The 13,824-nt window shown below is 44.2% G+C and overlaps 1 protein-coding gene across 8 annotated transcripts in view; it reads left to right on the forward strand.

Annotated features, from left to right (window-relative positions):
- The window catches only part of B3GNTL1 (UDP-GlcNAc:betaGal beta-1,3-N-acetylglucosaminyltransferase like 1), a 132,075-nt gene that overhangs the window by 33,138 nt on the left and 85,113 nt on the right, over positions 1 to 13,824 (forward strand). For 6 of the 8 annotated variants that reach the window (XR_009731427.1, XR_009731428.1, XR_009731429.1 and 3 more), the window contains exon 5: positions 10,377 to 10,442. The exons of 1 other annotated variant lie outside the window; for it this stretch is intronic. Coding sequence is in view for 4 of the 7 variants with exons in the window: in XM_061392431.1 (XP_061248415.1) it covers positions 10,377 to 10,442 (66 nt within the window). In the remaining 3 variants the exon portion in view is untranslated. Of the gene's footprint in view, positions 1 to 2,842; positions 2,934 to 10,376; positions 10,443 to 13,824 lie in introns of all 8 variants that reach the window. One more of the 8 variants, XM_061392433.1, reaches the window with a different exon arrangement.

Raw genomic sequence — 13,824 nt, forward strand, 5'->3', positions numbered from 1 at the left:
AGTCCTTTGTATGAATATACACTTTATCTGTTTGCTAGTTGATGAACATTTGGGTTGTTTCCACTTTTTGACTGTTATAAATAGTGCTGCTATAAACATTCCTGTACAAGTTTTTGTGTGGCTAGGTGTTTTCAGTTCTTCCTGGAGTGGAATTGTTGGGTCATATGGTAACTCTATGTTTAACATTTTGAGGAACTACCATAATGTTTTCCAAAGTGACTATACCACTTTACATTCTCACCAACAATATATGAGAGTTATTTGACCTTTCTTGATACTACTGTAAGAGACATCATTGTACCTATAAAGAAATTATTTATTGATCTTGTATCCAGAAACCTTATTAAATTCATTTTTAATTCTAATATTTCTCTGTTGATTATTTTGGGTTGTTTATGTAAGCAGTCACTTTCCCTCTTTCTACTAAGCCTTGTAACTTTTATTTTAAATACTTCTTTATTTGGCTGTGCCCGGTCTTAGTTGCAGTGCGCAGGATCTTTAGTTGTAGCACACGAACTCTTAGTTGTGGCATGTGGGGTCTAATTCCCTGATCAGGGATCAGACCTGGGCCCCCTGCATTGGGAGCTCAGAATCTTACTCACTGGACCACCAGGGAAATCCCAAGCCTTGTATCTTTTATTTCTTTTTTTCGACTCAAGTCTCCAGTGAATTGTTAAATAGAAATCATGGTAATAGGCATTCTTGTCTCCCTTCACAATCTCAGAGAGCTGAAATCTTTCACTGTTAAGCATAATATGTTGTTTACCATAGGTTTTTTTTTCATATATAGCCTTAATAAATTCTCTTCCAAAAGCCAAAGAAATATAGGATACCCTGAGACAGAAAAAGTGTACTGGGATTGGGTGGAAATGCTTCAGAAAAGTGTCATTTCTATTTCCCTCCATTTTAACTGCTCTCCTGGCACTGTGAGCTCCATCCCACTGTGGTCATCGTCCCTCTGTGGTCATCACTCACAGGACTTCCATTCAGGATCTCTCCTTCAACTAAATGCAGTAACACTCACCTCTGCAGTAGACTGCTGCTGCTACTGCTGCTAAGTCGCTTCGGTCGTGTCCGACTCTGTACGACCCCACTGACGGCAGCCCACCAGGCTCCGCTGACTCTGGGATTCTCCAGGCAAGAACACTGGAGTGGGTTGCCATTTCCTTCTCCAATGCAAGAAAGTGAAAAGTGAAAGTGAAGACGCTCAGTCGTGTCCGACTCTTCAAGACCCCATGGACTGCAGCCTACCAGCCTCCTCCATCCATGGCATTTTCCAGGCAAGAGTACTGGAGTGGGGTGCCATTGCCTTCTCCCTGCAGTAGACTAAAAGATCTTAAATGTCAGGAAGGAGGTCATGTCTTTAGGGTGATACTGGTTAGTGCTGGATATAGAATTTGCAAATGTTTCCCCAGTCTATGGTCTTTTTACTTTCTTGATAAATTTATACTTAAATTCAGTTCAGTTCAGTTCAGTTGCTCAGTCGTATCCGACTCTTTACGACCCCGTGGACCGCAGCACGCCAGGCCTCCCTGTCCATGACCAACTCCCGGAATTCACCCAAACTCGTGTCTGTTGAGTTGGTGATGCCATCCAACCATCTCATCCTCTGTCATCCCCTTCTCTTCCTGCCCTCAATCTTTCCCAGCATCAGGGTCTTTTCAAATGAGTCAGCCCTTCACATCAGGTGGCCAAAGTATTGGAGTTTCAGCTTCAACATCAGTCCTTCCAGTGAACACCCAGGATTGATGTCCTTTAGGATGGACCTAAATTAAAACACAAAATTTTTAACTTTTGAAGAAGCCCAGTTTATCAATTCTTTTTCATTATTTGTGCTTTTGTTGTCATATCTAAGAATTCTTTGCTTAATTCAAAATAACTAACATTTGTTCCTAAGTTTTTTTTCTTACGATTTTTTTTGTTTTATCTCTTACATTCAGGTCTGTGGTCTATTTTGAGTTAATTTTTGTGTGTGGGTAGGGTCTTATTTACCTTTTCCCTGTGGTGATCCACTTGTCCTAGCAGTTGAAAAGACTGTTTTATTCCTGTTGAACTGCCTTGAATCAACCATAATTGCCAAGGTAGCTCTCTATTCTCAGTTATGCTTTACTGATCGCTGTGTTTATCTTTAGGCCACCACTGTAGCTTTCCAGTAGTGAGTTTCAAAGTTAGAAAATGTGCAGAAGCTAACACAACACAATTGTGGTAAAGCAGTTATATTCCAATTTTTAAAAAGTCAGAAACGGTAAGCCCTCCATCTATAATATTTCTTCCTTTTTCAACATTTTTTCCATTCTGGATCTTTTATATTTCCAAATGAATTTTAGGGTCATCTTGTCATTTTTACAAAAGAAGCAAGTTGAGATTTAGATTTCAATTATATTGAGTCTATAGGTCAATTTGGGGAGAATTGCTTTGCTGAGGAATTGAGTCTTCCAGTCCATAAACATGAGATATCTGGTTTGTTTATTTAGGTCTTTAATTTCTTTCAGCAGTGTTTTGCAATTTTTACCATACAAATCTTATACTTCCTTTTGTTAAATTTATACTTCAATATTTTGTCCTTTTGATGCTATTGTGAATGTATTATTTTCTTAATTTTATTTTGGATTGTTCAATGCCAATATATAGAAATAATATTGATTTTTGTATCTTGATCTTATATTATGTGACGTCGCTGAACTTGTTTGTTAATATTAGTAGTTTTTAGATCTAGTAGCTTTTGATCTCTTAGGGTTTTCTAAATACAAAATCTTATTGTCTGCAAATGGAGGCAATTTTTCTCTTTCCAGTATGGATGCCTTTTATATCTCTTTCTTGCCTGATTGCACTGACCAGACAGAAGTCACAGGAGCAGACATCTTCCCTGTTTCCAGCCTCGGGGAAAGCATTCCATCACTCAACATTAAAATGTGGCTGCAGGGGTTTTGTAGGTGAGTTTTATTGGGTTGAGAAAGTTCCTTTCCTCCTACTTTGTCAAGAATTTTTATCATGAATGAAAAGTGAAAGTGGAAGTCACTAAGAAATGTCCGACTCTCTGGGACCCCATGGATTTCTGGAATCCAGGTCAGAATACTGCAGTGGGTAGCTCCCTTCTCCAAGGGATCTTCCCAACCCAGGGATCAAACCCAGGTCTCCCGCGTTGCAGGCAGATTCTTTACCAGCTGAGCCACGAGGGAAATCCAAGAATACTGGAGTGGGTAGCCTATCCCTCCTCCAGCGGATCTTCCTGACCCAGGAATCGAACCGATGTCTCCTGAATTGCAGATTCTTTACCAACTGAGCTATCAGGGAAGTCCATGAATAACCATTAGATTTTATGAAATGCCTCTATGCACTTACTGAGACCATCATGTAGTGATTCTTCTTTTTTTTCTTTCAATGTGATCTGTGACATTAATTGGCTCTCAGATAGTAAAGCAACCTTGCATTTCTGGGATAAATCCCGTTGCTGATATTTTGTCAAGGACTTTTTAATCTGTATCCATGTGGGATATTGTTCTGTACTTTTCTTGTGATATTATTTTCTTCAGTATCAAGTAATATGAGCCTAAAAGAATGAGCTGGGAAGTGATGTTTCCTCTTCATTTTTTTGGGAGACTTTGTAAAGGTGGGATGTTCTTTATTCTTTGAATGTTTATAGAATTCATCATCTGAGTTTGGACTTTTTTGTGTGGAGATTTCAAATTACTAGTTCTTTTTTTTTTTTACTTCTTATAGACCTATTCAGATTCTGTATTTCTTCAGTCAGTTTTAGCAATTCATATCTTTCTAGAAATTTGTTCATTTCATTTAAACTGTCTAAATTGTCGGCATGTAGTTACTTATAGTACTCTCTCATGGTCCTTTTAACTTTGGTGAAGTCAGAGCTGCTGTCTTACTTTTTCACTCCTGAATCGGTTATTTGTGTCTTCTGTTTTTCTTGGTCTGTCTAGCTCAGGAGTCTACAGACAGCAGCTCACAGGCCAAACCCACTGGCAGCCTGTTTTTGTATAGCCTCTGAGCTAAAAATGGTCTTTATATTTTTAAAGTGTTGTAAAAACAAGACAACAACACAAAAGAATATTGACAGAACCCATGTGTGGCAGAAAAGCTAAAATATTGACTATCTGACCCTTTACAGAAAAAGCTTGTTCATCTCCGGTCTAGCTAAAGGTTTGATACATTTGTTGATGTTTTCAAAAGACCAACCGTTGTTTTAATTGATTTTCTGTTTTTCTTTTTTTATTTCCTGCTATAATCTTTGTCTTCCTTCTGCTTACTTTTGGTTGAGTTTGCTTTGTGTGTGTGTATGGTTGGTTCCTAAGATCTTTCTTTGTTACTTTAGACATTAACAGCTATAAAATTTTCTCCAAGAATTGCTATAGCTGTTTTGTATTGTGTCCTGTTTTCATTTTCATTCAAGTACCTCGGAGTATTTTCTAATTTCCTTTGTGATTTCTTCTTTAACCCATTGCCTATTTATTTTTTAATTTTTTTTCCCATTGCCTATTTAGAAGTACATTGTATATATCCATATATTGGTGGTAGATTTCCCCAAATCCTATTTTTGAATTCTAACAATTTTGTGTGATCAGAGAACACCCTTTATATGCTTTTGTGTGCTGTGGCTAGTCGCTCAGTCATTTCTGACTCTTTGCAACCCTGTGGACTGCAGCCCACCAGGCTCCTCTGTCCATGGGATTCTCCAGGCAAGAATACTGGAGTGGGTTGCCATGCCCTCCTCCAGGGGATCTTCTCAACCCAGGGGTCAAACCCAGGTCTCCCTTATTGCAGGCGGGTTCTTTACCAACTGAGCCACCAGGGAAGCCCAAGAATACTGGAGTGGGTATCCTATCCCTTCTCCAGGGGATCTGATCTTTAAAATTTTACAATCCCTTTTTTGTGGTGTAGTATACAGTCTGTTGTTATAGGGTAGGAGTTCAATAGGTAGATGTCAGCAAGTTGATGTTATTGGGTGGGTGTCCATAGAGAGAAGTCAGCTGGTTGATGTTGTTGGTTGGTGGTGCTCATATCATCTGTAGCTGCACTATTTTGTCAAAGTTATTCTGTCCATTCTTTTTTTAATATATTTATTTTTTTATTGAAGGATAATTGCTTTACGGAATTTTGTTTTCTGTCAAACGTCAACATGAATCAGACATAGGTATACATATAGCCCCTCCCTTTCGAACCTCCCTCCCATCTCCCTCCCCATCCCACCCCTCTAGGTTGACACAGAGCCCCTGTTTGAGTTTCCTGAGCCATACAGCAAATTCCCATTGGCTATCTATTTTGCATATGGTGGAAGTCATTTGAGTCTGTTCTGTCCGTTCTTGATGGTGGGTTCTTGAAGTCTCCAACTCTTGTTGTTGAATTGTCTGTTTTTCTCTTCAGTACCATTCATTTTTGTTTCTTTTTGTACCACTGTTGTTAGATACATGCATATTTATCATTGTTGTAATCTTTCTGATGGATTGACCATTCTGTCAGTGTTTAATGTCTCTCAGTTTCTTTTAATGTTCTTTGTTTTAAAGTTTGTTCTGATTCATGTTAGTAAAACTACATCTCTCTTATGGTTATAGTTTGCTTGGAGTATCTTTTCCCATTCTTTTACTTGAATCTATTTGTGTCTTTGAACCTGAATTTTTGTCTCTTGTAGATAGCTTATGGGTAGAACTTGTGTGTGTGTGTGTGTGTTTTATTGCAGTTTGACAGCTTTTACCTTTGATTAGAGTTTTGAATTTATTCACATATTTAAGTTTTTTACAATTGGATTTATGTCTGCCATTTTGCTATTTATTTTCTTTTCTATTTGCTATGACTCATATTATTTTTGTTCCTCTGTTCTTTATTTACTGCTTCCCTTTTAAAAAAATGAAATAGATATTTTCTAGTGTACTATTTATAATAAATTATTATTTTTAACTCTTTTTAAATTATTTTCTTAATGGTTGCCTTGGGAAGTCTTTTATTATCTGTTCTTTTGTGTGTTTTTACTTACATGTCCAGTTGTCTTTGTGTATTGGTCATTGTATTTGAATACTTCTCTGTGGAGTTAATTTGAGGCCATGGATGAAAGTTTTTTCCCTCAGAGATTTTCCTCTGCTTCTTCCAGGTTCTTGGGAGAACCACCATCCTGGGACCCTTGTTATCCTGTTTTGAGGCTTCTGGGCTGTTTTAGGCTACATAGCCCATTCACCTTTTGAGGAGGTAACCTGCCTTGGCCCGAGCTCAGGACTGTCGTGGTTTGACTAGCAGGCCCCGCCCCCACTCCCAGTCTTGAGCAGACCCCTGGCTCTCATCTCCACTCCTGCAGCCTTGCAGGGTTACCAGAACCATGGCTCAGAGTTTAGCTGTTTCTTGTAGATCAGCGAGGACTTGCGGGCAGAGGTGGCTTGCTTCCTCTCTCAGCTGATGATTCTCCGGGATTTGGGCTCAGTAGTCCCCACTGCCTTGTAACTGTCTGTTCAAGACTCTTTCAGTATCTTTGGGAATTGTTCGTGTGCCATTAGCCTGTCATTTCTGCAAGTGGATGTGGAGGCATTTTGACCTGCCTGGGGGTCCTGCCCTGCCATGACTTAGTTACCCAGGCTAAGTAGCAAATCACAGAGACAGCTTCTCTCAAGCAGACTCGCTTCCCCTCAGTGTCTCAGGCTTCGGGAAAATGGAGGTAGGTCACGTGCCTGAGTCCCTGATGCTGTGCTTTGGAAATCGGCTCTTGGCGTGCAGGTGGGGCTTCCTCTGCTCTCTTCCCTGTCCTTCAGGGTCCTCTGTGTGAAGTGTGCGTCCTGAGGTTGAGGTGTGACCAGGGAATTGCTACCTGTGTCTTCAAATCTTGTCCAAAAGTCAAGCATAAGGAGACTTAACAGAAACCACAACATCGACCTTGCTATCTTCACAGATCTTCTTGGCTGTTATTTCCTTCATCTGCAAGTGGTTCCTCCTGCCCCTCACCCATCCTGGGAGTTGATCATCCCTGGGGGTCCACAGCCTTGCTCCCTCAGACAACCCTCTATTCAGAAGCTACTGAACTCAAAGATGCAGGTTTCTTTTAACTCAAATTCTTTGACCAGATTAGTTTTTCTCTACCCAACATTCTAATGGTCAGAAAGGGAACAGTGTTTCATCTTGAATTAGTGTTATTTTTATAATACATTAAAATTCTTTCCCCTTGGCTGCCAAGAACATTTCTTACCTGGTAATCATCGTGGAATGTTGCACACTTTCAGCAAATAAATCTGGAGGTTTTGAACCCTCCCTCCTGTGGTAGGGAAAATCTGTCTCCAGATACACCTTGGGATCAGGATACGCAGACTCTGGGTTTTACTAGTTCATGCTTGATGACCTTTTATATCCGTCCTGTAGGCCCCCTCCTGTTTGCATTGCAGATACCGGCTGACTTTTATTAAAACCAGCTCCTGGTATTGGGTACCAGCTGTGAGCACAGTGATCTCAACCAGAGCGGGCCCCTCCCTGGGATGGACATCGATGAAAGGCAGTGGGATCACAGCAGAAACACATCTGGGCTTGTTATTAAAATATCACATCACTTTTCATGGATAATAAAGATCTTTTCATGCTCCCATCTTTCAGCAAGTTTTTCCTCTTTCAAAATGGTCTTGGTAGAGCAAGTTGCTTATCTATAATCTGCAGTCACTGTGCAGCTGAGACGGTCTGTTACCCTGTTACGCTATCGCTTTTTGACTTGAATGTTTACTCATTGTGTTCATCCTTGACCTTCTCAGCTTGGGGTCAGGGGTGTGTTAAATGTCTCCTGTATTCTCCTTGTACTTGCAGATGTTCACTTTATTCAGACACCTAGCAGCAGAGGTGATGGAAGACGGTATTAGAATGTTCTTGAGAGCTAAGACTTTTGGGGCAATTTTGATTTTTGTGTAAATCCTTTAGCTGTAAAACTGGACCTGCATTCAAATTTTAATCCTGACGTGTAATTGCTATGAGATCTTGAATGGGTTCTGTAGAGATTCCAAACCTTGGTTTCCTTGGCAAAAAATGGGGATAATACTAGCTGCTCTGCCTCCAACTGTAGAAGACGGTGATAAATAGCACACACACAATAAAAGAGTGTTGTGTAAATGGTGAGGTGAATTGAAAATACAATTCCGCCCTGAACAGACACTTCATTTACTCGGCAAATATTTTTGAGGTCCAGCCAAATACAACAGCTGAGCTGGTTCACACACGATACCATTGCCGTGGATGTCTTGGTGTCATTGAGTATGTATGGGAACCAGAGGCCAGAGGCTTGTGGTGGGTTCCCGGGGTTCTCACCTGAGTTTGGAGGAAGTGGGGCTTGCGTGTGTGGTGTTGCTACTGCACAAGGTCCCAGGGGAGGTCATGCTGTGGGCAGAGGCCGGCCCTGACCCTGACCCTGACTGTGGCTTCCTCAGCCCTCCCCACTTTCACTTTGAAACACTCCTCACCTAGTCCTGTGCTGACCTGTGTGCCCCTTCCCACTTGTAACCAGGAGTCGGGGCTGGTTTAGGAAACCCTCAGAATTTCTAGGATTCAGCATGAGGCCACCAGACACGGGGTCACTTTTCAGGAATTTGATCAGTAGACCTTCCCTTTCAGGGAAATTTCCCTCTTTTGTCTCTGCCCTGCTGCCTTGCTGTACCCTTTGTGGGAGAGAAATAGGCTGAGCCCTAGCGTAACTTCTTTTTATTCTCCTCACATCGCACACTCCACCCCCTACCCGCTACCCCAGCCACCACTTCAGTTTTCCTTGTTTTCCTTTTTACTGTCTGAGCAGCCAGGGAAGCCCCCCTGATCTTCCTTTTTAAGATTCCCAGCTGCGGTTGACCACGCACATGCCCACAGGCGTGGTCCTGATGGGAGCCAGGGAAGGATTTGGGCCTGGAATAGACAACTCCTCCACTCCTGTTCTGACCGCTTCCTCCCTGCGTTTCTGTTCCTGCCTGCTGAGGGCGCCGCTGCGCCTGGAGGGGCCCCTGCCCGGCCGATCCCCTTCTTCTCCCCGTCCTCTCCCTCCTCCTCCCCGCTCCCTCCTCCTCTTTCATCACCTCCTTCCCCCTCCTCCCCACATTAGCCACAAGCTTCCTCTCAGCTTACTTCATCTGTAGTTCATTTGATTAGCACGTTAGCCCATGTGGCCATGTTGAAGAAATGAGAGACACAATGCAGGTCTTTAGTTTATCTCATTGCTCAGTTTAAAGATAAATATCTTCCCAATGACATTATTTTTAGCTCTTCTATTAGGCATATTGATACCATATTTGAATTTTTATCAATTTAAGGCAGTTTTAAAATTGTGAGATGAAACATACCTATAGAAAAATACACAGAACATACATGTACACTTTAAAGATTAATTAGTAAGTAAATACACATGTATTTACCTCCCAGTAAGTAACTGCATTGCTAATACTTAAGAGGTATACCCTGATCCCCTCCCTACAAAATCACCACTATTCTGACTTTGAGATTCTAATTTTCTTGCTTTCTTTATGGTAGTTCATATTATATGTATGTGTGTATCTTAAATAATCAGGTTAATTTTGCTTGATTTTGAATTTTAAATAAATGGAGTAGTACTATATATATTCTGTTGTCTTGCCTCTTTCCCTCAGCATTGTATCTGTGAAATTCACTTACGTGTGTGTAGCTGTCATTCACTCTCAGACCGCAATGGTATTTGACTGTAGAGATGCACACAATTTGCTTACCTTTGCTGATCTCTGTGAACATCAAACTGTTCCCCATTTTGAACAACACTGTGGTGAACATTTCTCTACATCTCTTTGGTGCGTATGTGTAAGCCTTTTTCTGCCCATGGGGTAAATTAAGTTACTGGCTCTTGGGGATCAGAGTCTCCATCTTGCTGGACACGCCCCACTGTCTTCCTCAGACCCATTCCTCCCAGCTGTGTGGTTCTTACTGGAATTGTCCAGCTTCTCACTCATGCTCCACTGCATCCTGGGCAGTTGAGTTTCCCGGATGACTGATGGGGTCATGGGCCACTGGGCAGTGGCTGCACCGCCTGTTCTGGTCTCCTGCCTGCTTTGCCGTCAAGCTGTCTGTCTTCTTGCTTGTTTGTCAGAGTTGCTTCCTGAAGTTTCTTTTTTTTTTTAATTTATCTATTTTTAATTGAAGGATAATTGCTTTACAGTATCGTGTGGGTTTCTGCCATACATCAACATGAATCAGCCATAGGTATACATACATCCCCCCACCTTTTAAACTGCCTTCCCCACATGCACAATTCTTTTTTTTTCTTTTTTACTTATTTTAATTGGAGGCTAATTACTTTACAGTACTGTAGTGGTTTTTGCTGCTTTGCCGTCAGGCTGTCTGTCTGCTTGCTTGTTTGTCAGAGTTGCTTCCTGGAGCTTCAAGTGTGCTCTCTCCTGCAGGACGACGTGATGATGCCTCAGAGAGTGAGGCTGCAACACGAAGCCGCTTTGCGACACCCGAAAAGTGTGAGTATGGATGTTTGTGCACGTCTCTACAACTTCTGGTAGAAATGCTATTACATTTTTTTTAGATTAAGGCCCTTCCTTAGGACTGAGAGAGTCAGTTTGTAGCCAGACTGGCCCTCAGAGAAAGACGTGTGCCCGGTGTGGCCACGCGCTCACGGGTGTGCCCAGGGTGGCCACACGCTCGCGGGTGTGCCTGGGGTGGCTGCACGCTCGTGGGTGTGCTCGGTGTGCCCATTGTGGCCACACGCTCGCGGGTGTGCCCGGGGTGGCCACACGCTTGCGGCTGTGCCCGGGGTGGCCGCATGCTCGCGGCTGTGCCCGGGGTGGCCGCACGCTCGCGGGTGTTTTCCTTTCAAGAAAAATGTGCTTCTTGTTTTGAGTAGCACTTGTTACTTTCAAATGGGTCCAAAGGATTTTTAAATTTATTTTTTGGTTTGGTTTAGTTTTATCAGCATTTTTAGAAGCTGTGTATCTTGGACATGAAAATAGATTGAGAGCTGTAGGGTGTATCAGTTAAAAAAGTCTTACTATCTACATAACCTCAGACTACACTCTCATCTTTAGAATGGCTTCCTCATTGGCCCCCATGAGTGAGGCTCCCCAGGACCCATCCTCCAGGGCAGGGAGGCTCACGTCCTCCCACAGGAGCCCCGTGTAGGGGAGCATCTCCCACCCACTTAAACTTGGAAGGACATCTCAGGCCCATGGGTCACTTGCCCCCTTGAGGCTCAGGGTCCAGGGTGGCCCAGACCTGGTGTCTGACCACAGGGCACTGCTTAGATGTCTATTCTGAAGTTTTAGTAAAAACAGCTTTGAATCCCTGGTTTTGAAAGTGGGAAGGAGAAGGTCCAGGACGGCCTTAGGGTGCATGTGCCTGGCTGCTGAGGAATGGCCCTGGGTTTTGCTCACCTCTGTCCCTGTGCTGTGTCCACACACCAAAGTGTCTCCAGGTCGTGAGTGCACGAGCCCCTGAAATCTGATCCCTGTTGTCTGTGAGGCCTGACACTATGCATTTCTCACGGGCTCCAGGTTCTATATTTGAGGTTTGACTGTTGCCTCTTGGCCTTCATGAAGGAGAGAGCCGGTTCGCTCAGGGCTCAGAGCATGCACCCCATGAAATGTGTACTGAGTGAAGACAAATGTTCAAAAACACACTTCCTTCAGATGGTTTCTCAAGGAGTTTGAAGGATTTTTCTTCATCCAGGATGAATTCTTTCTCTTCCAATAGCCCCTAATTTTGGAGCTCTGAATTTAATCTGCTGATTTTCTCCTTCTAAGAAACAAAGATCTGTATAGTCAAAGCTATGGTTTTTCCAGTAGTCGTATATAGATGTGAGAGTTGGGCCATAAAGAATGCTGAGCCCCAAAGAATTGACGCTTTTGGACTGTAGTGCTGGAGAAGACTCTTGAGAGTCCCTTGGACTGCAAGGAGATCAAAGCAGTCAATCCTAAAGGAAATCAACCCTAAATATTCATTGGAAGGACTGATGCTGAAGCCGAAGCTCCAATACTTTGGCCACCTGATGCAAAGAGGTGACTCACTGGAAAAAACCCTGATGCTGGGAATGATTAGAAGGCAGGAGGAGAAGGGGATGACAGGGGACAAGATGGTTGGATGGCATCACCGACTCAATGGACATGAGTTTGAGTGAGGTCCAGGAGATGGTGAAGGACAGGGAAGCCGGGCGTGCTGCAGACCATTGCTTCGCAGAGTCAGACACCACTGAGCGACTGAACAGCAACAACAAAGAAATGTACCCCTCGTGCTGTGTCCGACGGCCTAGCCCCACACACGTGACTAGGACTCTAGGACTTGGCTGTCCTGTGAACACACCTGCACACTCCTCCTGAGAGCTTTTGTTGTCTTTTCATGGAATAAGTGATTTTCACAACCTTAAGTTTGATGTTGAGGATTCTTATTCCCTAAATTGTGATTGCACTTATATTGCTTACATTTAAACATTGTTAATACAAACATGTCCTTGAAATATGCCTGTAAGAAGATAAAAACAGCTGTCAGCTATGTTTTGAGAGTCCACGCCACTGCTTCTCAGGCTGAACGTTTCCAGAAGGCTGGACTTGAGGGAGGCTCAAAAATACCCAGCTGCTCCTCTATTGACAAATGGCCCTTCGGCCAAGGTAGCATCAAGGGAACCAGTGCGTGGCCTGGGGGCCGGTGTCGCCAACTCACCAGGGCTGCTAGAATCCTTGGGCCGGTTCCTCGTGGCCCAGAGTCTGTTCCGTGACCAGGAGGTCAGGGGTGGTGGTAGCTAGAGCAGCCTTTAGAAAGGAACCCACATCCTCTACTCTGGCCCAGCAGCCAGCACTGCCTACCAGAAGCTGCTCCCAGTGCTCCCAGGTCCATCTGCAGTGTCTCAGAGGTCTGCTCTTCCCAGCAAACTCCCCTGCATGCTGACCAGGGCCTGTGGGTTTGTATATGTCCTTGCCCTAGCCACCTCCCCGCTTTCCACAGGTGGACATTCCAGGCTTCCGGGGCCTTGGAACTGTCTGAATGGGACTGGGCTGCAGTATCAGTCCCTTTTTGGGTTGTGCCAGCGTATGATACTAGCTTGCCTGCAGACCTGCTCTATCCGTAGGTCCTAGGGGACCCCCATGATGCTGTGGGTACAGCTGAGGGAGAGGTCAGAGCCACAGGTGGGTGACCTGGGACCTCCACCCTCGTCTGCATAGCTATAGAGCCACTCAACCTCATGCTTCAGTGTGGTCTGAGAGTGCCCAGCTGCTGGTGGGCAGTGTGACCATGTGCCCCAGCCACATCACGTTGAATGGCCCACAGCTCTGTGTCACAGGGTTCTGGGGTTTGTGCTGTGACAGCCCCGTTGGGGCTGCCGGTCTCCATGTTGTTGACGACCACCAACTTCCTCCAGGGCTCTGCAGCCTGAGGGCCAGACAGTAGGCCTGTGCTTCTCCAGACCCCACTCTCAACGAGGGTCAGGGGTAAACAGGACCCCAAGAGGACTAGGGAGACCTGCCCAGTCCTGTGCCTCTCTCTGCATGGACCCTCACCTCAGAGAGGGAGACGTGGTGCCCAGACCTCTGGATCCGAAAGTTTTGCTCACCAGGTGCCACAGATGTCCTCAATAGGGTGGCCATTGTGGGAATGTCCAGCGTGCAGAACACTGAAAGATGTGAAGACAGCAGAGAGGGTCCCTAGTGCTGACTTGCTGATGCAGCGTGTGAGCGAGACGAATGCTTCTGCAGGGGTGTGTGGGGACCAGCACCCCCATCCTTCAAGCCTCCGGGATGGCCCAATCTCTGCCTTTTCCTCAGAATGTGATATGGTGTTCGACTTCCACTCACCTGGCCCTTCTCTTACACGTGCCCCTAATCACATTCCAGGGAACCCGAGTGAGGGCTCTGC

Source organism: Bos javanicus, chromosome 19 (assembly GCF_032452875.1).
Source record: "Bos javanicus breed banteng chromosome 19, ARS-OSU_banteng_1.0, whole genome shotgun sequence".
In the NCBI taxonomy this organism is placed as follows: Eukaryota; Metazoa; Chordata; class Mammalia; order Artiodactyla; family Bovidae; genus Bos; species Bos javanicus.